The sequence below is a fragment of the Aulonocara sp. 'chitande type north' Nkhata Bay genome, linkage group LG14 (assembly GCF_057382095.1).
Source record: "Aulonocara sp. 'chitande type north' Nkhata Bay isolate Kocher_YH1m ecotype deep benthic linkage group LG14, A_spYH_male_GT1.1, whole genome shotgun sequence".
Lineage (NCBI taxonomy): Eukaryota > Metazoa > Chordata > Actinopteri > Cichliformes > Cichlidae > Aulonocara > Aulonocara sp. 'chitande type north' Nkhata Bay.
Window position 1 is genome coordinate 40,305,969 of NC_141357.1, and position 24,558 is coordinate 40,330,526.

General features: G+C 46.5%; 2 protein-coding genes across 2 annotated transcripts; one reads left to right on the plus strand and one right to left on the minus strand.

Moving 5' to 3' along the window:
* The first annotated feature begins 2,317 nt into the window (after positions 1 to 2,317).
* LOC147315313 (uncharacterized) lies at positions 2,318 to 6,299 on the plus strand. The gene is made up of 3 exons (XM_086260452.1): positions 2,318 to 2,329; positions 2,935 to 3,997; positions 5,980 to 6,299. Exons 1-3 carry the CDS (start codon positions 2,318 to 2,320, stop codon positions 6,297 to 6,299), a joined length of 1,395 nt encoding a protein of 464 aa, XP_086116578.1.
* Positions 6,300 to 10,272: 3,973 nt separating this feature from the next.
* Positions 10,273 to 11,025, minus strand: LOC147315314 (olfactory receptor 51G1-like). The gene has a single exon (XM_086260364.1). It carries the CDS (start codon positions 11,023 to 11,025, stop codon positions 10,273 to 10,275), a length of 753 nt encoding a protein of 250 aa, XP_086116490.1.
* Positions 11,026 to 24,558: the final 13,533 nt, after the last annotated feature.

Below are 24,558 nucleotides of genomic sequence, written 5' to 3' on the forward strand. Positions count from 1 at the left end.
AATCTTCTGATTAATAATAACCTAATATTTCACTCAATACCTAGCCTGTATTCATTCATTAGCGCTTCATCAGTGTTACATAACCACAATCAGAGACTTGTTGGCAGCAATGATCATGATGTATAATATAGGAGTTTTAAACTTCCAACATCCATGTAACCTCCAAGAATGAAACCAGGGTTTTAATAGTTTTGCAATTTTCATTAGTTTTTATTTTTATTTAGTTTTGACTTCAGATTTTCATTTTTATATCAGTTTTAATTAGTTTTTACCAATTGTTTGCTAGTTTAGTTTAGTTTTTATTTTTTTGAAAATCTTTAGTTTCAGTTTAGTTTTGATTAGTTTCAGTTTAGTTTTAGTCGTGTTTCCAATAATTAAGTGTAACAACATCCCAGTTTCATCATGTAACCCCTATAGACATGGTTACTAGTATTTTCTTGTTTTTACCTGGTATTATTATTTCCGACACCCCTTGAACACACTTTGATTTTCCGTAGTTCAGTGAATGCAACAAAAGCACGTTGCTGCATTAAGCTAGGCAAAACGGAGCAAGACACCGAGAGCAAATAACAAGCTACACAGTGAGTCTTTTGGTATAAAATAAGTGTTATAAAGTATTTTCAACAGTCTCTAACTTAAAGTTATGTACTTTTCAGAGGCCTTTATGTGTTTTACTCTCGACCAAAACCAGGCAGAGCGTGTATTTGTTTCTTGGGAATTCCGGTGAGTTACTAGAGATGATAAGTTAGCAGGAAAACTTATGCTAATTTTACATGTGGTAAACACTGCAACAGTGCGAATTCCGTATTGTCTAAAAAAAGCTAAAACCAGTCGGAGTACTTGAATCGTGTGTGAAATGGAATGTCGTATTTTATTTTATTGTCTATTTGATTGGGCATCTTCACAAATGTGCAAAACTAATGCAGGATGCACTTTTCTTTTAGCCATAAATGTTGTCCAGTGCCTTTCCTGCACTTTGTCATTTCAGTTATAGGTTAATACATGTAAATAAGTTATTTAAAACTAGTTACGTTACAAACATTTCATGATGTGATTACATATGCCTTAAAAAGGGGTATTTAAATACAATTGATTGTAATGCTGTAAAGCAATACAAATGGAATTCATAGAGACAGAACAATGTTAAAACGACAGTGTACTTGATTTTGAAAACTTTATGAGATCTCATTTTATTTAGAAAAACTGTTAAGAACTATTTTGTTTATTGCTCTGTACTGTATGTGCAGACTGGTTTTTTGTGATCCTGGATCTGAAGTGGTTCTGGATATGGATGGCGAGCCAGACCCTGTGAAAACTCTTGGCGAATCCAAAAGCAGTGTGGCCAGCTGTTCTGGATGCAGGAGTAGAGCTACAGTCTGAATTACTTCGAATCGCAGGATTTCAGATAAGCAAGAGCAAAAACTGCTTACTTCATACGGATTGTTTCTCTGGGAAACTATTGAACTCCCAATATCCTGCTCATCAGGAGTCAGGTCTAAAGAGACTACTTATTTTATTTTATTTTGTTGTTATTTTCAAAAGAGCGCTCTTCTCTGTTGATCTTCTGTTAATTTTCTATGCTGTTTACATTGGATTATTGCACCACTGTAACATTGTAATAAATCTGCCGGCTGTTCAACACTCAATTCTCTCAAATTTATTTTACTCCTCTCGAATCTAGTCTATAAGTTTAACCCTACTATACTAAGCAGGTGTTACAATCACATCAGTCATGCTCTTCTGCTCATCCTTGGGTATGTTGCTATTCCAGCTACCAGACCCTGCACAGGTCGCCTGTCTGTCGCAGGGCTAACACGCAGAGACAGACAACTCACATTCCCACCTATGGGTTCTTTAAATAAATAAATAAATTAGGGCAGATGAACAACCACTGATACCAGGCAACTATAAAATGTATATCTTGGCCCCAATGAGACTATAACTCTTGCAGCACCGGGTGTTCCTAATTTTGGTTCAAGTGAATTGATAAACTTTTTGAAGGCACTTGACTCACAGTTATGTAGATGTCCCCGTCCTGTTGTCCCGGGATGCATCACGCTGCCTTGCCTGGGGTTAGCTTCTGTTTCTGGGGATGAGGGTTGAGTGTGCTCCCTTCTCAAGGTAAGCTAGGTTAGCCTTCTTGTGTGAGCTTTTCAAGTGCACTTTAAGGTTTGTGGGATTTTTTCCCTTTAGAAATGTCCCTCATAATTTGTCTCTTTCCACTACAAGACACAAGACACTTGCTTTATCCAAAACACAGTCATATTCAAAGTAATCCCAAATTGGACTCTGGCGCTTTCTCCTGACTTTTCCTGACATGATTCTGCGCGTGGGCGGAGCAACAACACAGACGACTCGACTAACGTGCTGCCACCTGCTGGCATAATGAGACACAGCAAGAAAAAATCTGGAAACGAAACTTTATTTTCACCCAGGACACGCTCACATCAATGAAAACTAAACACATTTTGCTATAAATTCAGTTAATTTTAGTTTTGTGAACACTCATTACAGTTTTAGTTAGTTTTGCTTTTTTTGTTTTTATTTTTATTTCCGTTAACGAAAATGTTTTTACACTTCTAGTTTTCGTTAACGATAATAACCTTGAATGAAACAAGACAGAGGAAGTTACATTTAGCATAGTTTTTCTTTAAGCCACAAAATAAGTATAAAAAGATGACACCGTGTGATTCAAATAATTACCCCAAAATCTTCAGCAACATTTGCAAACAAAAGTTTTGTTCTTCTCTGAACATTTTATAGTAAAAACCTGCATTAAAGACACCACCTCACCTGTGAACACTCCTGCAGGTGTTTCCACCCATAAAAAGCTGCACCAACCACCCCAGTGGTTGGTGCAATCACGCCCGCCGTGTTAAAACACGGGGACTCAGGGGTTGGTGGGTGTGTGGTGTGACGTGAATTAAAATAAAGTTGGTTCTGAACGTTGCTCCGTGGTCCCGCCATGCCTTATTCACGCCACATTGGTGCCGAAACCCAGGAGGCGGCACGGCGGGTCCGTATCGGAGCCAGGGAATGGAGGAGCTGGCTCGAAGGGTGGCCGAAATGGCGGCCGCCCAGCGGGAGCAGGCGGCGGAGGTGCGTCGCCAGCAGGAAGAGCTGCAGGACCAGTCCGAGCGCCACCTGGAAAGGATTGGGGAGCTGGTGGCGCTGCTCTGGGCCTGGGCGCCACCACCACAAGTGTGTCCCGAGGACAGTGAAGCGGTGGAGGAGCCGTGTGGGGCACCTCGGCAGCCGGAGGTGGTGGACGAGTCACGCGGGGGTCCGAGCCTGCCGGAGGAGGAGGAGCAGCCGGGTGAAGGGCTGCTCCTGCCGGGAGCGGTGGAGGAGCCGCTCCAATCGGAGGCGGAGGACGAGGCGGGCGAGGGTCTACACCTGCCGGAGGAAGAGGAGTCGCTCCACCCAGAGGTGGACGAGGGGCTGTGCCTGCTGGAGGCGGAGGCGCAGTGCGGGGAGCCGCTCCAAACGGGAGTGGCGGAGGCGGTGGCGGAGCAGCCGTGCGAGGAGACGGAGGTCCCTGCTCCAGAGCAGCCTGCGCAGCCGGAGTTGGAGGCAGAGGAGCGGGACAGCCCCGCTAAGCCGGGGGTCGGCGGGCTGGCTAGTCCAGCCTCGCTGCCACCAGTCGATTCTGCGCGCCTGACGTCTGCCCAGCCGCCTGTGTACAGGAGCTCACGGCCATGCCTGTGGGGCCGTGTCCGCTTGCTACGCGGCCGACCTCCGGACCAGCTTCGCCGTTGCCGCTGGATGCGCGGGCGGCCACCAGAATGGACGCTTCCCCGTCGCTTGGGCTGGGGCGCCGATGTTTTGGGCCGAGTCTCGCCCCAGTTCGCGGGGGGGAGTAGGTTCGGCCAGATTGCTCCCCGGCCTCAATCGGGCGATGGGGGTATGTGGTGGGGCGTGGTTTGCGGTGCCGTGCGGACGCACCTGCACGGCATCCGCAATCACGCCCGCCGTGTTAAAACACGGGGACTCAGGGGTTGGTGGGTGTGTGATGTGGCGTGAATAAGGCACAGCGGGACCACGGAGCAACGTTCAGAACCAACTTTATTTTAATTCACGTCACACCACACACCCACCAACCCCTGAGTCCCCGTGTTTTAACACGGCGGGCGTGATTGCGGATGCCGTGCAGGTGCGTCCGCACGGCACCGCAAACCACGCCCCACCACAAGATGTTTTAAGGCTGTAAAACCCCTCACTACACATTTTCACACTTTTCTCTCTTGTTTAAACTGTCAAAGTTCAAACCTTCGTGGAAAAATAAGTCCAGTATTATAGAATGAAACCAAAGATCAAACTCTGTTTTCATGGGAATAGAGCAGCTGCCTGAGAATCCAACATTAATGGATCAATACTGAATCAATGGTACGGAAGTAGAGGAATGAGTTGAGTATGTCTGTGAAGGTTCTCAGTCATCCAGGTCATCGTTGTCAAAGGAGCTTGCAAAGAAAAGCGTCTGGACTTCTTTAAGTTGCTTGAAGACGTTTCACCTCTCATCCGAGAAGCTTCTTCAGTTCTAAGGTCAAATGGTGGAGAGTCCCAGATATAAACCTAGTGGGAGTTGTTAGGATGCCTGGGTCGTTGACCCAGGGTTTTTGAGTTTATGATATTATTTATACTTTCTAGTTTTTGGTTTCTTTGAGTTCTGTCTTATGGTTTATGTCTCTGTCTTCTTTAGTTGCTCTGTCTCCCCTGTCACCCTTGTCTAGTTCGCGTCTATGTGTATCCTTAGTTCCTATATCCCCGTGTTCAGTCAATGTTTGTGTCTGCCCTGTTCCCACGTCTCTGTTCCCTCTGTAGTGCCTGCATGTGAGTCTGTGTTTTGTGTTTCCTGTTTTACTTTGAAGGTCTCTGTCTTATCTCAGTGTGTTCAGTTTACGCTTCTTTGGTCTCGTCAGTTCTGATTTGCCCCAGCTGTGTTTCCCTCCTGTTACTCATTCCCTGATTGCTCCCTCTGTGTATTTAAGCCCAGTGTTTCTCTGTGTCCGTGTCGTGATCTACCGTTTATTTTGCTGTGTGTTTTGTCAATCCGCCGGTGTTAGTTTATTTTTGACCTTTTTTCCAGTTATGTTATGTTTGAGTTCAGCATTAAAGCTGTTTTGGTTTAAGTTTCTCTCTGGAGTCTGCATCTTGGGTCCTATCCCTGTCCGCACACAGCCGTCACCTAACAGGAGTGACCCCCCACAGAGGGACAAAGGACCCCTGATGATCCTCTAATCACCTGAGCCAAGGTGTGAAACTGGGTGTGGGTCCCAATCAGAAAGAGTTTCAGGTGAGCTCATTGTGAAACCTGGCCCCACCTTATCATGCGAATTCCTGAGATCAGATGGCCCAGGATGTGAGTGGGCGTTAAGGCGTCTGGGAAGGATCTCAAAACTGGATTATAGATGGCAGAGAGTTGGAGTCGTAAACCCCGCCTCTGTTCAAAGATGGTCGCTCACAGTGGACATAGATGCTTCTTTCACTCCTCTTTCAAACCATCTGTCCTCTCTGTCCAAAATGTGAACATTGGCATCCTCGAAAGAGTGTCCTTTATCCTTTAGATGCAGATGGACTGCTGAGTCTTGTCCTGTGGAGGTGGCTCTTCTGTGTTGTGCCATGCGCTTGTGAAGTGGCTGTTTGGTCTCTCCAATGTAGAGGTCTGGGCATTCCTCGCTGCACTGTACAGCATACACCACGTTGTTAAGTCCTCTTTCGAGGATGCCAATGTGTGATTGGGCTCATCTCTGATGGAGATGAGCCCAATCACACATTGGCATTGGCAAACAGAATGTGCCCGCTCCGACCGACCACAAAGGGTTAAGGCCTCCACCATCATCGCCATCCCCCAAAAGACTGGAATAGACACCCTCAATGGCTACAGACCTATAACCCTCACATGTGTAGTCATGAGGTGTTTTAAGTGGATAGTTTCAGCACATCAGAGACTGTCTACTTTCCTCTCTCGACCCCTATCAGGTTGGTTACAAAGCAAATTGATCCATGAGGATACCATCACCCGTCACAGAGTGCTGAGCCATCTGGAGAACAGGAAGCACCTGGTGATGATGCTCTTTGTGGACTACAGCTCAGCATTCAACACCATAATCCCCAACATCCTCAGGACTAAACTGGACCACCTTCAGACCCCTCCTGGATCAAAGAATTCCTCACCAACGGAAGCTTCACAGGGCTGCGTTCTCAGCCCCCTACTGCACACTCTGTACACCTATGACTGTACACCAAACCACCCAATCACAGTGGTGTCATCATCATGTATGCCAATAACACCACTGTGATTGGGCTCATCTCTGATGGAGATGAGATAGGACACAGAACAGAGGTAGAGAACTTGTCCTGCTGGTGCTCAGAGAATAACCTGAAGCTGAACATCCTAAAACCAAAGAACTCATCATGGACCTCAGGAGACACAGACGGGTCCACTCCCCTCTCATTATAAATGGAGAACAGGTGGAATCTGTCTCCACCTTCAGGGTTCTGGGCATCCACATCTCAGCTGATCTCACCTGGACCCACAACAGCATCGCCCTGGAAAAGAAGACCCAGCGGCAGCTGTACCTCCTCTGTGTTCTGGGCCAGAAGCTGCTCCTGGCCTTCTACTGCTCCTCAGTGGAGAGTGCTCTCCTCAGGGGCCACGACTGAGAGCAGGAAGGCTGCACAGAGGGTCATTAACACTGCCAGAAACATCATTGGCTGCCCTCTGACACCCCTGGAGGTCATCACCTGATCCTCCTGTCTCAGGTAAACCAGGGCCATCACAGGTGACCACGCCCACCACCTGCTGCCCTCTGGTTGGTGCCTCAGGTCAAGCAGATCCCACACGTCCTGTTTTCTATATATTATTTTTGTTGTATATAAACTCCCCTTGTCTTTTATTCATTCCTGCTTTCTACTTTTTATATTTTTATTGCTGCACAGTTGGTGCTGAACACACAAAATTTCACTGTACATGTACAGTGACAATAAAAAGCTATTCTATTGTGTTGCTGGGGGATTGTTGCCGGATGTATGTATGTCTGTACCATGTTCAAACACAGGGATGTGCATAAGCGCACATGGCACCAGGACACCCTAGGTAACAGATCGATGATCAATTTTGTGATCATCAAATCATCAGATCTGCAGTCATGTGTTCTGGACACCCGGGTGAAAGGAATAGAGCTGATCACCAGCTGGTGGTAAGTTGGATCAGGTAGAGGGGGAGGATGCTGGGTACAATTAGAATATCTAAACATAAAGTGAGGGTGTGCTGGGAGGATCTGGCAGAGGGTCCAGTCCACAAGATCTTTAATTCCTGGATCTTGCAAAGCTTCAACAGCATTTTGAGGGAAGCTGAGTGGACCACACCTTCATTGTTGAAGCTGTGTACGGAGCTGTGGCCACATGGCTGAATATAAAGAAATGAAGATCTTTTGCATATCAATGTATTTTGATTCCATAGGATTAGGATAATCATTGATTATAATGAGTTTAACCTGGGAACATACAGTACCGCCTATTTCTGTTTCAGCAGTGCAATATGTAAGAAAACCTTCTCATAACTTACGATATTGTGTCTGTTTTGTCAGCTTTCATTGTTTTTTGTAACCTACTGGTCACAACAAAGTTGAAACAATGACAAGCTGTTTCATGACTAGCTGTGGCCTATTGCTGAGTCCAGGCATGGAAGTCGGGGTTGCTGACTGTGAACTTTCATTATGCAGCCCAAAGAGGTCACAGTGATGTGAAGGAGGCCATTATAAAAAGCAGAACACTGCTGTCACGCCAGGAACTGCAGGAGTGGACAATGTTTGGATCGTTGGTAACACTTTTATGAACTTTTATACCTATTTACACCGGTGTGGAATATGCATAATAAAACTGCACGTGTGACTCTAAAGTTTTCTGTAATGTGTTTATATTATTTTCTGTTTCTTAGCATGTGGCTAAAGTGCAACACTAAGTGGATCAGCAGTGAGCTGGTGGATGTTCAGAGTTGGTGTCCACATAAATATGGACAACACATTCTACAACATCAGGAAAAAGCTGGAGCAGTGTTTCAGAAAGTCTGTATGAAGTTTGCAGGGTGTGTCTTCATGGGTGGGTCCTCTGAGGGGGGTCATTACCGTCCTCAGCCCTCTGAGACCAGAGCTGAGGTCCGCTCCGGCTGATTGGTCTCTCTGGTCAAAAGCACTCACAGATAGTTGCATCAGAGGGAGTTGGAGGAAACTGTGGCTAATGAGGAGACACCTCAGGGACAGAAATGTTTACATGCACAGGTGACCTTTAATCTACCTGTTACAGTGATGATGTAACTCTTACAGCATCAGCAGGTTTACTTCAACAGAAAAGTTCTCTCACTTTGTTCAAAGTCTTAAATTCATCTTTTGTGGAAATAACTAAAAGTCAACTCTCGGTCCAAGACGGCACTGATCCCAGCGCCACGTTAGCTTCCTAACACACAGCAGGCCTGAGGGCCACTGAGGGTTTAGAGTCAGGCTGTCACATGATTAACTGCACGCTGAGACAAGAAGAAAACGGCCATAAACTCGTCGCTCGCACTAAAAACAAAACCCTTTAAATATGCATTTTTATTAAAGGCTGCATTTGTGTGGTAGAAACTTCACTCGCTTCAGAGAACACTGGACCGTCATCGCTGCCAAACATGAACCCATGTCTGAACCCGGCCTTCAGTGAACCCTGACCTAAACCTCAAGTGGGTCACTAAAAGTCAGCGAGTGCCTCTTAACTGCTCCCCTGACAAATCAACTGATTTAAGCATTTCTAATGAAGTGCTGCAAAATTCAAAAAGAGAAAGTTGAATCAGAAGGTTTTCCCAGAATGCACTTTGTGAACTTTCCTGCAGTGAATGATCAAAAACAGATCTGCCACCAAGTTCCTGCTGCTCCACATCACAGACATGAAACTGAGGCAGGTTGAGACTGATAGACCATCCCACGGATCTGGAATGATCCACGTGCAGAATGACCCCATGGTCAGCTGATCCTGTTAAGCAGAAATGTTTAAGGTGGCAAAAATGATGCAAACTTATGAATGTATTGTCTTCTACTTTTGAAAAAAAAAATTGTCAGAAGGTTCAATTAAAAACTGCAGTTTCCAAAAAGTTTAATTTTCTGGCAATTATTTCATAGTTCAGACTTTACAGGTTAACAACCTGCAGAACAGCAAGATCCTGTTGGGTGTTAGGTCAGTTTAACTTTTAAGGACTTGAACAGAAAGCATCTGGACTTCTGGACATAAACGACCTCACTCAGAACTGACAGAAGTCATCTATGTTCACTACGAATGACCATCTTTGAACAAAGGGGGGCTTACAACTCCGATTTATTCTGGGATCCTTCCCAGATGCCTTGATGTCCACTCACATCTTGTCAGTCTCACAATGGTTTCAGCCCAAATCTCTGCTGGTAATGACCCACAACCTTTTTCACAATGGACGGAGGGATTGGAGAGCAACTTCGGGTTACTACCTTGCCCAGGGATATTGGCATACATGCTAGGGGGATTGAACCACCAACCTTGCGATTAGTAGGTGACCTGCTCTACCTCCTGAGCTACAGCCAGTCACCTGTACAGCACCCCATGTGACTCAGAGCGGCCAGCCCGGGACAGCCCTTTGCCACATGGCTTCGCCTCTCTCTCTGTCTTCACTGCACTGTCTAACAAAGGCCCAAAATAAACTTTGAAAAGTCCAGTCGCTTTTCTTTCCAAGCTCCTCAGACAATCAGCACCTGGATGGCCTACAGAGAGATGTCAAATGAACCTTTAACCCTTTTTACTGAATTTTTCCACGTTGGTCCGGCTGTATGGAAAGTGCAGCTGTGATGCATGTATGAGCTAAAATCTTCTGTTTGTGGTTTCTGAAAATGTGCTGTGTGCTGGAGGAGGTAAAGACTCAGCTGCTGGTGTGTCATTTCACTCAGAATCTCTCAACAAAGCGACGGCAGACTGTGCCTCTGCCGGAAGAACTGTAATAACTGTGTAAGAAACCTATTGTGATTCATGCTGCAGACACAGTATTTGAGTCTGAATCATGACAGCCTTTTAGGATGTGACTGTAGCTGTAAGATTCATGAGCAACCAGAGGAGTAAGATGGCTTTCAGAGGCTGCTGGTTTGAATCTGCACAGAAGAGTTTACACGAGTCAGAGGCAGCCATGTATTTACATGGAATAATATGCAATAATAATAATAATATACAATATTCACCACAGTGTTCAGAGCAGACATGATGATGATTTTGCTTCTGCAGTTATCTCCTTTTGTGAGCAAACAGACGTTTGCGGATGTTGGACATGTTCAGTCCGTACAGTACGGGGTTAAAGAGCGGCTGGCAGGTTAGAAAGTACAGCGATAAAACAATGTGCACCATGCTGTGCACACTGCTCAGACTGAACCTGCTCTGGATCACTTCAAAGCAAACACCAAAAGAGAAGTTTAGCAGAGAGGACAGGTGAGGCGTGCAGGTGCTGACGGCTTTCTGTCGGGTTTGTTTGGATCCAGAAAAACAGACTTTGAGGATCCTCACATACGAGCAAAGGATTAAGATAACTGGAACAAAGACTGTGAGAGCTGTGATAAAAAGACCATAAATGTTATTTGCTGTGGTTTCAGAGCAGGCCAGTTTCACAATGGAGTAGTTCAAACAGTAAACCTTGTTAATGACGTTCCCACAGAGCTCCAGAGGAGCGATCAGTAAGATCAAAGCAAGAATGGTAAGAAAAGAGTATAACCAGGAAAGTGCAATCAGCAAGACAACCGTTGCAGGCGTCATACGTGTGTGATATTGCAGAGGACAGCAGATGGCGAGGTATCTGTCATAAGACATGACGGCTAAGATGCAAAACTCAACACAGACATACGAGTACAGACAGAAGATCTGCAGGAAGCAGAGAGGAGCAGAAACAGTGTGAACATCAGAGAGGATCTGAAGCAGGAGGAATGGAAACAGCCCTGTACTACCATACAGCTCATTCACAAACAGGCTGCACAGAAACATGTACATAGGTTCATGTAAGCTTCTGTTCACACAGATAACCACAATCAGCAGGACATTGGCGCAAAGAATCAATAAGTATAAAGACATAACAACCGTGAAACAGAAATATTTCAAAGTACTGGTGTCGAAGTAAGCAGCAAGTGTGAAGTATGAAACCTTTGAGGAGTTTATGATGAGCTGTATTTTGTTCCCCTGCGTTGTGTCTTCACTGTGATCCTGCAAACACACAATTTCACATTTTAGGCGTTTCTCATCATAAGCCATCATCACATGATCAGAGCAGGAAAAACACGTTTCTCTCTTTATGTTAATGAACACAGATGTGCTACACACATCTGTCAAAGTATCTACTTAAAAGTATTCTCTACACAAACGTACCATTGTGTGTTTGTGAAGCTTCGCCTTACTGCTGCCACGCTCACTGAAACTTTCCCTGATCGCAGAGGCAGCCGTCACTAAAGCTGGAGCTGACTGATGCAACAAATCAGCAGAAAAAACCTGACAAAGACCGCCTACCTGTTCAGGGAAATGATGTCAGTCTTTGGCCTTATGAACAGCACCGTCTGCAGAGACCATGAAATACAAACCTTCCTGATCCTGGACACTAAACTGAACTGGTGCCAGCTGAACTACCTCCAGATCAACGCCAGTAAAACCAAGGAACTGGTGGTAGACTTCCGCAGGCACAAGCATTCTCCACTGCAACCACTGAACATCCAAGGTATGGACATTGAGGCTGTGGACAGCTACAGGTACCTTGGTGTTCATCTGAACAATAGACTGGACTGGACTCATAACTCAGACGCCCTCTACAGGAAAGGGCAGAGCAGGCTGTACCTGCTGCGGAGACTCAGGTCGTTTGGAGTGGAGGGCCCACTCCTGAAGACCTTCTATGACTCTGTCGTGGCTTCTGCTATCTTTTATGGTGTGGTCTGCTGGGGCGGCAGCATCTCTGCTGGGGACAGGAAGAGACTGAACAGGGTGATCCGAAGGGCCAGCTCTGTTCTAGGATGCCCTCTGGACCCAGTGGAGGTGGTGAGTGACAGGAGAACGGCGGCTAAGCTGTCATCCCTGATGGACAACATCTCCCATCCCATGCAGCAGACTGTGACAGCACTGAGCAGCTCCTTCAGTGGGAGACTGCGGCACCCACGGTGTGGGACGGAGAGATTTCGCAGGTCTTTCCTCCCCACTGCTGTCAGACTCCATGATAAAGACTTTAACTGATCAAGCACACACATCCATACATATGCAATAATACTAAGTGCAATAATCCTTTCTGTCATCGTTGTATTTTTACTCAGTTGTATATAGTATTTGTATTTGTATTCTATTTTTATCTTATTGTATATTTTTATTCTATTTTATTCTACTGTATATAGTATTTTATTTTATTCTATTCTGTACAGTTGTGTACTGTATTTATTCTTATTGTATTCTAATTTTTGCGTCATAACTTTTGCACTGTCCACTTCCTGCTGTGACAAAACAAATTTCCCACGTGTGGGACTAATAAAGGTTATCTTATCTTATCTTATCTTATCTTATCTTATCTTATCTTATCTTATCTTATCTTATCTTAAACCACCAGAACAACCTCCTCTGCAGCACCCTGGTCTCATCACTAACTGTTCTCAGGGAAGTTTGAAGGTTTCATGGGTTTAAGAAGTTGTTAGTGGACACGGGTAGCTGCATTCTGACCACAGTTGTTGAATGAATCAGTGAGAGTATGGAAGGACTCAGCAAATTCCTGATCAGGGTGGATGTGAGGGAGTGAACAAAAAAAGGGGAAACCTTTTAAGGACAAATATACTTGCCATTGTAAAATGTGTGCATGGGTGGAGGAGGGTGGAGTAGGTGGGGAGGCAGATTGACCTGTTGGGGGGAGAGGTGGGGGCCGAGTCTGACTGAGGCCATGTCCACACTAATACGTTTTCGTTTGAAAACGCATCATTTTCTCTCCATCCAAACTGAGACGGCGTCTTCAGTCAAGGAAAACGGAGCTTTTTGAAAACGCTCTCCAAAGTGGAGACATTTGAAATGCCGTTTTCGTGTCGCCTTGTGGACTGTGTTGGCAAATCAGTTTTACCCCGGTTCTTTTTATTCCTCGAGCATCCAGAGATGGCACCGGACTTAGTAGTCAGGTGCCACAAAATCTTTATTCATCTTCATTTATCTTTAAGTAAGTAAGTAAGTAAAATTTATTTATATAGCACATTTCACAGATAAAAATCACAAAGTGCTTTACAATAAGATCAGACATACAAGTTAAAATTAATTAAAAGCCCGTTTGTATAAAAATGTCTTCAGCTGCTTTTTAAAGGAGTCAGTAGAGTCTAGACAGCGTAAAGACAACGGCAGAGAGTTCCACAGCCTCGGTGCCTGAAAAGCCCGATCCCCACGTGTTTTAAATCTAGTACGTGGGACCACCAGTAGCCTCTGACCTGAAGACCTAAGTGCTCGGGATGAAGCATGAGGTTTCAACAGGTCAGAGATATACTGGGGAGCTTCACCGTGCAGAGCTCTAAAAGTTACAACTAAAATTTTAAAATTTACTCTTCTTCATTTAAGCATGCACTTCTAGAAGGGAAGACGAGGCCAATGTCCCTCTCCAAAATCTTCACCCCTTTGTTTGTTACAGCCAGCTTTATAGAAACGTCCCCATCATAAACCCCCTACGGTGTGCTGCAAACTCTGTCTGTGTCTATGTGCACGAGCACATGAATGCCTACATGTGCACGTTCCCGCGTGTCTATGTGAGTGCTCATGAGTGAGTGTGCGTGTGGATGTGTGTGCGTGACCGTTAAAACACTGTGGGTGTAGGTAACTCCCTAGAGGTCATAAAACCCCTCTCACTTCCAGACCACAGGTATCCAGTTACAATGTTGAGACCCCCACCCTAAAACTTCCTCTGGGGAATTTCCACTCAGCATAAACTCTTCTCTGTTTTACTTTCACAGCTCAAGTGGGGGAGGGGTACCCTACTCCTAAGTCCACGACAGAGTGAGGCCTTTATTACTTTAAGGGCAGTGTCTCTACAACAGTTCTACATTCTATGATAACACATTTCTAAACTCTAAATCAGCTAAACATTCTACAACTGCAAAAAACCGAAGGTTTTCAAAAACGATAATGCATTTTAATCATGTGATGCAGTCATGTGACCTTTACAGCTAAGATGGCAGATGGCATTGTCACGAAGTGGGATGGACTCAAGCGCAGACGAGGAAGCTAGAATACAGTTACGTTTACTATACAACACCAGGTGCAAATATATACAAGTGAGAGGGCGGGGGAATCCAGGGCACAGGGAAATCCGGGAAAGGAGCTCTTCACACACAAGGGACTTCACAAAAACACAGCACACCAGCAGCCCGCACACCAAGGGTTCCAGGGAAGCTGTCACGGTTTGGCGTGGCAAACCGTGGGGGATGTGGGGAGGGAGGACCCAGGCGCGGTACTCTGTGTATAAACAGTGCGTTTATTTACAGTGATGGAAACAATAACAGTAAATCCCCGTGCTCTCCCGTGACTCCCGTGTCGTGTCTTCCCAAAAAGTCTGTGCTCCGTGTTCTCCACTCTCGTGTGTCCACACACACCCCGTGCCTGCTGCCCTCCAGTGTTCCACGCTCCTCCTGAGGGGAAAATGACAGAGGCAGCCGTCAAGACACGTAATTCCAGTAGGCATACACTCACAGACTAAACTGAACAGAAGACTAACGTGGAGTCTCGTGCAATGATCCCGCGTCGGTGGGCGCTCCAAGACTCTCTTAAGTAGCTCCCCCGACGAGGCCTGATCAGCAGCAGGTGTGTGGCTTCGGGTGTGGCCAGTCCCCTAGCAGGGCCACACCCCCCAGGCCTGACGGCGCCTATAAACAAGCGCTCAGACACACAGCCACCCACACACACACATATGTACAAGCACGGAGAAGGGGAAGCAACACCAAAAATACATAATAGTATCACAGGTCCATGACTGCCCAGGGGTCCTGGGTCGCCCAGTCCCAGGACCCTGACAGAAACGGAATTCCTGTTTACAGACAACAAGTGATTAATCCAAAGGGTCAGCGATACGAAAAGGCAACAAGAGACTAGTACTCCGGAGCTTACTGCCGAGGTTACTCAATAGTCCGCGACGAGATGCTTCCAGCCACTGCCTTAACCCTTTAAGACCTACCATAGAACCAAGTCTGCCAGAACTTACTTTATATTTTTTGCCATTTTTGGGAGCATTTCAAGTTGCTATACATCAATACAACTGTTATAGCCCATATTCTAATAATATGTCTGCATTAAGTCCATAGTAACTACATCAATTGCAAACAAGTGCAATAAAGTACAAAAAAATTGAAAATCGTTTTTGTTTTGTTTTTTTTACATATATTTCTACTTGGAGAAATTTAAGAGACTTATCCCTCAAAACTTTAAATACAAAAAAGTTGCAAAAAATAGTTTCCCACCACAGGAAATTTATTTTGAGTGTCTTCATAGTTTTATTTTGGAGATACAGCAATTTTTATATATGTCACGGGGTAGAAAGGGAGAAGTTATTTAGGGTTTTTTACTATGCATGTTTTGCTGTGTTTTACCTTTTTAATATTGTACAATGGGTTATTTTTATGAGTTTTACTGCATGTTTTTATAATATTTATTTGGTGACTTGTCCTGGAAAGACTCCGCCCCTGTTAGGTGACGGCTGTGTGCGGACAGGGATAGGACCCAAGATGCAGACTCCAGAGAGAAACTTAAACCAAAACAGCTTTAATGCTGAACTCAAACATAACATAACTGGAAAAAGGTCAAAAATAAACTAACACCGGCGGATTGACAAAGCACACAGCTAAATAAACGGTAGATCGCGACACGGACACAGAGAAACACAGGGCTTAAATACACAGAGGGAGCAATCAGGGAATGAGTAACAGGAGGGAAACACAGCTGGGGCAAATCAGGACAAACAAGACAAGGGGAAGCAAAACCAGATACATTAACATCAGACATGGACTTTCAAAGTAAAACAGGAAACCCATAACAAAGACTGAACAAAAGACACAGACTCACATGCAGGCACTACAACAGAGGGAACAGAGACGTGGGACCAGGGCAGACACAGACACTGACTGGACACGGGGATATAGCAACTAAGGATACACAGAGACACGAACTAGACAAGGGGATACAGCTGACAGGGGAGACAGAGCAACTAAAGAAGACAGAGACATAAACTATAAGACAGAACCAAGAAACCAAAGATGAAGCGCCTTGAGGCGACTTTTGTTGTGATTTGGCGCTATATAAATAAAATTGAATTGAATTGAAAATAATAAATAATAAAATAAACTCAAAAACCCTGGGTCAACGACCCAGGCATCCTAACAGTACCCCCCCTAAAGGGCTGGCTCCCAGACAGCCCAAACCAAAACACCAAAACAAAAAACAACCCAACCAGGGAGGGCGGTGGGGGAAACAGGACGGAGGGCTCGAAACAAACCAAACAAGGAGCCAGAAACAAAAAAAAAGTGCAAACAACGGAGCCCAGAAAGCAACATAACAAAACACAGGCTCACGACAGGCGCAGGCGGCCAGGAAAAACAGTTCACACAAAGTTCAGGGGGCCGGCCCGGAGGCTGACAGCACGATAGTCCAAACCCGGGCAGTTCAGGGGGGCGGCCCGGAGGCTGACGGCCCAAGAGCCCAGAAAACAGTTCAGGGGGTCGGGCAGGCAGGAGACACCGGGGGCGACGGAGTAGGTCAGGAGGCCGGCCGGGCGGGAGGCACCGGCTGCAGAGCAGGTCAGAAGGCCGGCCGGGCAGGAGGCACTGGCGGCGGCGTAGTTCAGGGGGCCGTCCATGACGGCGGCGTAGTTCAGAGGGCTGTCCATGACGGCAACGACGTCCAGTCATCGGCCGGACAGGACGTGCAGGACGTGCAGGCCGGGCGGGACGTGCAGGCCGGGCGGGACGAGCAGGCCGGACAAGATGTGCAGGCCGGACAAGACGTGCAGGAACAGACAGCAGGGAGATCTCAGGAGCAGACGAAGCTGAACACTCGGAGGCTGGACCAGGCGGAGCTGCAGAGGCTGAGGCCGGACCAGGCGGAGCTGCAGAGGCTGAGGCCGGACCAGGCGGAGCTGCAGACTCGGAGGCTGGACCAGGCGGTGGAGCCGGTGGTGGCTGAACGGCCTCGCCAGAACCATCAGCAGACACTGGGACGTGCTGGCTGGGTCCTCCAGCTGACGAGGCAAGAGGCTGAACGGGCCCCTCGGACCCTCCAGCGGAGACAGGTGGCTGAACGGGCCCCTCGGACCCTCCAGCGGAGACGGGTGGCTGAACGGGCCCCTCGGACCCTCCAGCGGAGACGGGTGGCTGAACGGGCCCCTCGGACCCTCCAGCAGGAAGAGACGGCTGAAGCGGTTCTCCAGAACCCCCAGCGGGAACAGACGGTGGAGTGAATGACTGAGGTGAGAACTGAGCAGGTGACTGAGCTGACAGGTGAGCTAATGTTTGAGCTATGGAGAGAAGTTTAAGTTGTATTGACTGTTGTAACGATGGTAGTAATGGTGGGTGAGATGGTGGATGCGCACTAAGCTGAGCTATGTCTTCCGAGCCTACGGAAAACTGCTGGACGGGCTCACCTGAGCCTCCAGCGAGGACAGAAACCGGTGCAGGGGCCTGCTGGGCAGTAGCCGCTCCCATCCGCGGAATAGGCACGGGCGCAGAGACTAGCGGAGCCTCAGCCGGCCTGGAAACTGGAGCAGGGACAAACTGGGCCCTAGCCCCCCTCACCCGAGGAACTGATATAGGTGCAGGAGACGGCTGGACCGCAGCTGCCCTGGGCGGAGGAGCACCGGAAGGCAAAGGAGCAGGCTCACTGAAAACTGGTTCATCAAAAATAGGTGATGACCCTTTCCCACCATGTTTAACAGTCCATACAGTCTTAGGTTTAGCAGTGTTCACAGTCTCAGAAAAAACAGACTCGGCAAACTTGGGTTTTAGCTTGTTCCCACTCCAACAAGCAGACCTCGAACTAAAAATCCCAGACGAATGCTTATTGTGATGAACTAGCGCGGGAGGATTCAAACCAAAACTGGCCTCCCAATCCAAATCCTCGTCGAGAAAAGAAATCCCGAAAGTGTCTGAGGTAAGTTCATAGTCTTTACTGTTTAACAGCTCAGGTGGAGTTTGGAAGGTGTAGTCCTTTTGACTCACCACCGGAGGTTGCTCAGACGTGTCCATATGACGGCGACGTGAGCGCCGTTTCCTTTGGGCAGAGGTAGCTGGCGGCGTTAGCAACTGAGCCTCCGGTGCACAGAATGGTGACGCTGAGGCCGGAGCGTGAGCGCCTGAAGCCACGCGGAGGACTTCCAACTGAAGCGGCCGCATCTTGAGTGCCAGCGGAGCAACAGGTGGAGACTTCTGACAGCTCCGGGGACCACCGAGAGCCAGCCGAGTGCCATGGAAAATGCGCACGACGTCAGGGGTGAGCCATGGCTTCCAGCGGAGTTCCTCCTCCAGCTGGGCAAAGGCTGCTCGGCGTCGCTCCTGAAGTTCAATGTCTGCTGGGTCCATAGTATGGTCGTGATCTTCTGTTAGGTGACGGCTGTGTGCGGAGAGGGATAGGACCCAAGATGCAGACTCCAGAGAGAAACTTAAACCAAAACAGCTTTAATGCTGAACTCAAACATAACATAACTGGAAAAAGGTCAAAAATAAACTAACACCGGCGGATTGACAAAGCACACAGCTAAATAAACGGTAGATCGCGACACGGACACAGAGAAACACAGGGCTTAAATACACAGAGGGAGCAATCAGGGAATGAGTAACAGGAGGGAAACACAGCTGGGACAAATCAGGACAAACAAGACAAGGGGAAGCAAAACCAGATACATTAACATCAGACATGGACTTTCAAAGTAAAACAGGAAACCCATAACAAAGACTGAACAAAAGACACAGACTCACATGCAGGCACTACAACAGAGGGAACAGAGACGTGGGACCAGGGCAGACACAGACACTGACTGGACACGGGGATATAGCAACTAAGGATACACAGAGACGCGAACTAGACAAGGGGATACAGCTGACAGGGGAGACAGAGCAGCTAGAGAAGACAGAGACATAAACTATAAGACAGAACCAAGAAACCAAAGACTGAAAATAAATAATAAAATAAACTCAAAAACCCTGGGTCAACGACCCAGGCATCCTAACAGCCCCTACCCGATTATAAACCTGATCACACCTGGGAGGTCCCAGAGGCCAATAAGAGGGCCTGGAAGACCACAGAGAGGAGAGGCTTGAGGGGAGGCTTGAGCGACGGGCAGGAGTGAGCGGTGTCAGGCGGCGCCGGCGCCTGCAAGCCGAAGGGCTGGCGAAGCTTGGTGTCAGCAGTGCGGGAGGACGATACAGCACCAGCGACTAGGGACGCAGAGCGAACAGTCGGACGGCAGTAGCAACAAGAGCCCAGCTTGTGCACTGCGGGAGAGCAGAGGCGGCGAGACAGCTGGTGCCGATTTGCAGTTTTAAAGAAGCGGCGAGCGGAATTGAGAGCTCTGCCCACCCGGGGTAAGTCTTCGACTTATCCCCTTTTTACGAATGAAAACTGCTTGAAAAGAATAGTGACTGCCGCTCCCTCCCTTCCTTCAGCGTACTGGGACGCGGAATGCAGGGAGGAAGGCGAGGACTCCGCTGGGTTTCCCTTTTACACCACTTCGCTGGATTTTTTAGTTCTTTGTGACTTTTATATCGTGGCGGATGCCACTGGACTTTTAATGTTGTGTTTTATTGATTTTTATTGTGTTACCCCTTGGCCAGGGTTGTTTTAATTGCTTTTGCATTTTTAATTGTTTGTATAATAAATTATATTTTAATTATACAGTTTTTAATTCAGTGCATTCCCTCGGCGGCTCCACTGCTCCGTCCGTTTTTGAGGAGGGTTTCCCTTCTAGAATAACACCTGTGTTAAATCACAAATACATCCGTTACATATACTGCAGGAAAAAGGAAAAAACAATCCTATGATGCAAATTTGCAAAGAAAACATCAGGTGCATCAAAATAAACTATTTCCAGCTGTGCAATTCGAGTTCTAAGCATCCCAGCAACTATTCAGAAAAGCATAAAGTCAAACATGACCTATAAAAACACCAGTATAGGCTTTTAAGGCCTACAAGTAAAAAACTATATTTCCACGAAAATGACGTCACTTCCGGTTTCGGGCAGGAAATGCGGACATGCCATCGTTCGCGCTGACGTCTGTTTCAATGTGGGAAGTGCTACGAACAGCTGATCGGATCGGCAAAGCGTGTTTCTGGAATATTATGTTTTTGTTCCTGCAAGCGCTTTTTATGCAGTTTTTGCAAAGCTTTATGTGGAAGGAAACCGTGACCGAGGACAAGCTGATGGCGTAAGATGTAAGTACAACTCCTCCGGTTTCATATGCAAAAAAAAATTATTGCGCTAGCTTACATGGTTCAGGTTCTACAGGGATTTAAAAATAGTTACGCAAAACGGAGCATGCTGCTCCGACCGGCTTTAAAGGGTTAAGTAGTGGATGAGTTTAGGCAATGAAACACGTGTGTGATTAACTTCAGGTGAGAGGGCCAGGGGCGGGAGCCCGCAATGAGCTCCGCCCCAGCGAGACACGGCAAGCGTGAGAGAGGTAGATGTAAACAAGAAACATTTAGCCAACCTGAGTCAGCCAGGCAGACACGGGGACCATGACAGGCATTGTACGGCAGTTGTTTTGTTGGCTCTCAATTTTGACAGCCCTATTAAAGATTAATATCAGTTTGTACATGCTCCAGAAGACGGAGTGTTTACTCAGAGCTGTTGTTCAGCAACTTTGTGCCCTTGTGTTACTCGCAACAAACTATAGGACAGAGGTGCAACAACTAGAGTCATGGTGCCACGACAATAACTTGGTCTTAAACACCAAAAAGACCAAGGAGATCATTGTAGATTTCCGGAGGAAGGGTCATAACAACCATCTGCCTCTCTTCATTGGCAGTGAGGCGGTGGAGAGGGTGAGCAGTTTTAAATTCTTGGGGGTAACTGTGACCGAGGACCTGTCCTGGGGCAACCATATCACCTCAGTTGTACGGAAGGCCCAACAGCGCCTCTACTACCTGAGGAGACTGCGGAGCGCACACATTCCCAGATCTCTGATGTTGAACTTCTACAACTGTGCCATCAGCAGCGTTCTGACGTATGGATTTCTAGTGTGGTTCCCCAGCTGCACCAAGGCCGATCAGCAAGCACTCCAGCGGGTGGTGAAAGAAGCTGGCAGAATTATTGGAACAAGTCTGCCAGAGATCAGTAATATCTTCCCCACTCGCTGTCTGAGGAGGGTGCACAGTATCCTGCGGGACCAACATCACCCTGCGCACCACCTTTTCCATCTGCTGCCCTCAGGGAGAAGGTACAGGTCTATACAGGCCAGAACATCCAGACTGGCCAACAGCCTGTATCCACAGGCTGTGAGGCTCCTGAACTCTCTGCCCCCCTCTCACGGACAATAACCATATCCAACTTCTTAATAGCAATGAACTGGTCTGCATTGGTGCATCATATCTTTATTCTCTTCCCCCTCCTGCCCCCCCCCCCCCCCCTCTTTCTTAAATAGATAACTATCATATCTGATATCATATCTCACAGTACAATAATATTGAATGGGTTGCATTGTTGTATTTTGTCATGTTTCTCAGGTCTTTGTCTGAATTTCTACGAACATTATTGCTAAGGATTGTCTTATTGCATTGGAGTCACACTGGGTTAAATATGTACACTTGGGTTTTAAGGGGTATTTATTATTTTCTTCTTTTTTTGGGTTGTATGGAAGCCCCAAACACAATTTCATTGTTCTTGACAATGACAATAAATAAATACTACTAACAACAAGTCCACCTCATTGTCAGTCCATTTAAAAAACTCAGCGCTTTTCCTCGACATTTTGCTGCAATGTTTCAAAGAGCCAGAAAGTAAATAAACGGCAGACGGAAATGACGCAGGTCGAATGCACAAATGGAAAACTATAGAGTGGACACGGATGTTTTTAGATTTAGATTTTCAAATTTATCCCGATTAGTGTAGACATAAGCTGATGGATGCCGGTTGGTAAGGATGCCTTTGATCCAGGAGTGGGTGGGTGTCTGAAGGTGGTCCAGTTTGGTGCTGAGATGTCTGGGATTATGGTGTTAAATGCTGAGCTGTAGTCCTCACGTAGGTCTTCCTGTTCTCCAGATGGCTCAGTGCTCAGTGAAGAGCAATAGTGATGCTACATGGTTTAATTTGCTCTGTAAGCAATCTGGTAGGGGTCGAGAGAGGGCAGCAGACAGTCTCTGGTGTGCTGAATGCTCCTGCCCTTTTGTGTGTGTGGACGCTTCATCTCTTTGCTCTTTAATGCTTTGCTTCTTTTGTTGATTTTTATGCTGATTTTTTCCCTTTTTCCGTATGAGCTTACCTGCGATAGCTTCTGGACACTTATAGATCATTAGGACTAAAGTGTTCTTAACAGAAACAGCAACATTTTTATAGTTAACTTACCTTCAGCGCTCCGTGTGTCAGTGGCCTACACACAGCTGAAGCCTGATTACAGCGTCTGGGCACCGAACAGCCTCAATAGCCTGGAAAGGGGCTAACCGCTAGGCTAACTAGCAACAAGATGCCTTCCCTCTCCACAGATGACTACCACAGCCTCCTGCAGAAGATTGCAGTAATGGAGACAAAAATTCATTGTTTAGAAGTAAACGTGGAGGTAAATGGACTGTGTGGAAATGAAACAACCTTGCCTTTGACTCAAAACAATGGCGATGAGCAAGCTAGTACACAGCTAAGGAGCACAGATAACATGACCAAGAAAGTAGACTCTGTGCATTATTATAAATCCTCAAGCGATAATCCCCCCTTGGACTGTACTGGTGCACAACCAAGACATAAATCATGTCTCCAGGAAGGGGGAGGACGTATCACGGGCAGAGCACAGCGAGCTGAAATCTCTGAAACCGACTGGCCTTCACTTCCTACGAGACAGAGAAGCTCTTCTACCCCTGTATACGAGAGGAAACAGGACTGGACAACCGTGAATAGGAAGGTTAACAACAAACCTCCAAAACAACTGAATGTGAAACTGCAGAACAAATTTGCTCCACTATCAAAGGACCCTGGATCTATATCGGACAACCATCCATCTAAAAGCAGCGAAATAAGGTCTGAAAATCTGTTGAAAAGTAAAAGACCACAGGGAAAGCTAAAGGCTAGGCCTGAAACTCTGATTGTGGGTGACTCTGCCGTAAAGGATGTACAAAGGATGTGCGGTAAGAACACTAAAGTCCTCTGCTTTCCTAACGATATGGTCAACAACCTGAAGGAGAGAATTCTTCAAATTGCAGATGAATATCCAACTGTGACAAACATTGTTCTGCATACAGGGTCAAACGATGTGTCCAAACAACAGTCGGAGGTTCTGAAACGGGACTTTACTGGATTATTAAATACTGTAAACTCTCTGAATGCAGCTGTATTCATCAGTGGACCTGTACCGCCGGTCAGAGGAGGAGACGAGAGATTCAGAAGGTTGTTTACACTGAATAAATGGCTCATATCAGCATGTGCTGACCACTCAGTGCACTTTATCGACAACTTTAATATTTTTTGGGAACGCAGGCATCTGTTTAAAGCAAATGGATTTAATTTTAACAAGTCAGGGGTGAAACTGTTCACCTCCAACTTGTTTTATTCCATACGTCATCCATCTGTGCTTGGTGCAGAGGCTGAGATAAAAGTCCATGCATTCATCTTTAGTAGGCTTGATTACTGTAACAGCATCTTTACAGGTCTACCTAAAAAATCAGTCAGACAACTACAGCTCATTCAGAACTCTGCTGCTCGAGTCCTCACTAAGACCAAAAAAGTGGACCACATCAGTCCAGCTCTGAGGTCCTTACACTGGCTGCCTGTCCGTCAGAGGATAGACTTTAAAGTTCTGATGCTGGTCTATAAAGCTCTGAATGGTTTAGGACCAAAATACATCAGTGACCTCCTGACCCAGTATGAACCTTCCAGATCCCTCAGGTCATCTGGATCCGGTCTTTTATCAGTTCCCAGAGTCAGAACCAGACACGGAGAAGCTGCATTCAGCTTTTATGCTCCTTATATCTGGAACAAACTCCCAGAAAGCCTCAGATCAGCTGAAACACTCAGTTTATTTAAATCCAGGTTGAAGTTATTTATATAGTCTAATATGAGCCATCTCAGGGCACTTGATGATGTAAAGATATTCAACATGTTGAAAAGAACCTTAGCGAACCACAGTTTGTGACAATGGGGTTGTTATACAGTGGCTTGCAAAAGTATTCAGCTTTTCCCACATTTTGTCACATTACAGCCACAAACATGAATCAATGTACATGTGAGAAGTGGAACGAAAATCATACATGATTCCAAACATTTGTTACAAATAAATAACTGCAAAGTGGGGTGTGTGTAATTATTCAGCCCCTGAGTCAATACTTTGTAGAACCAGCTGCAGTTCCAGC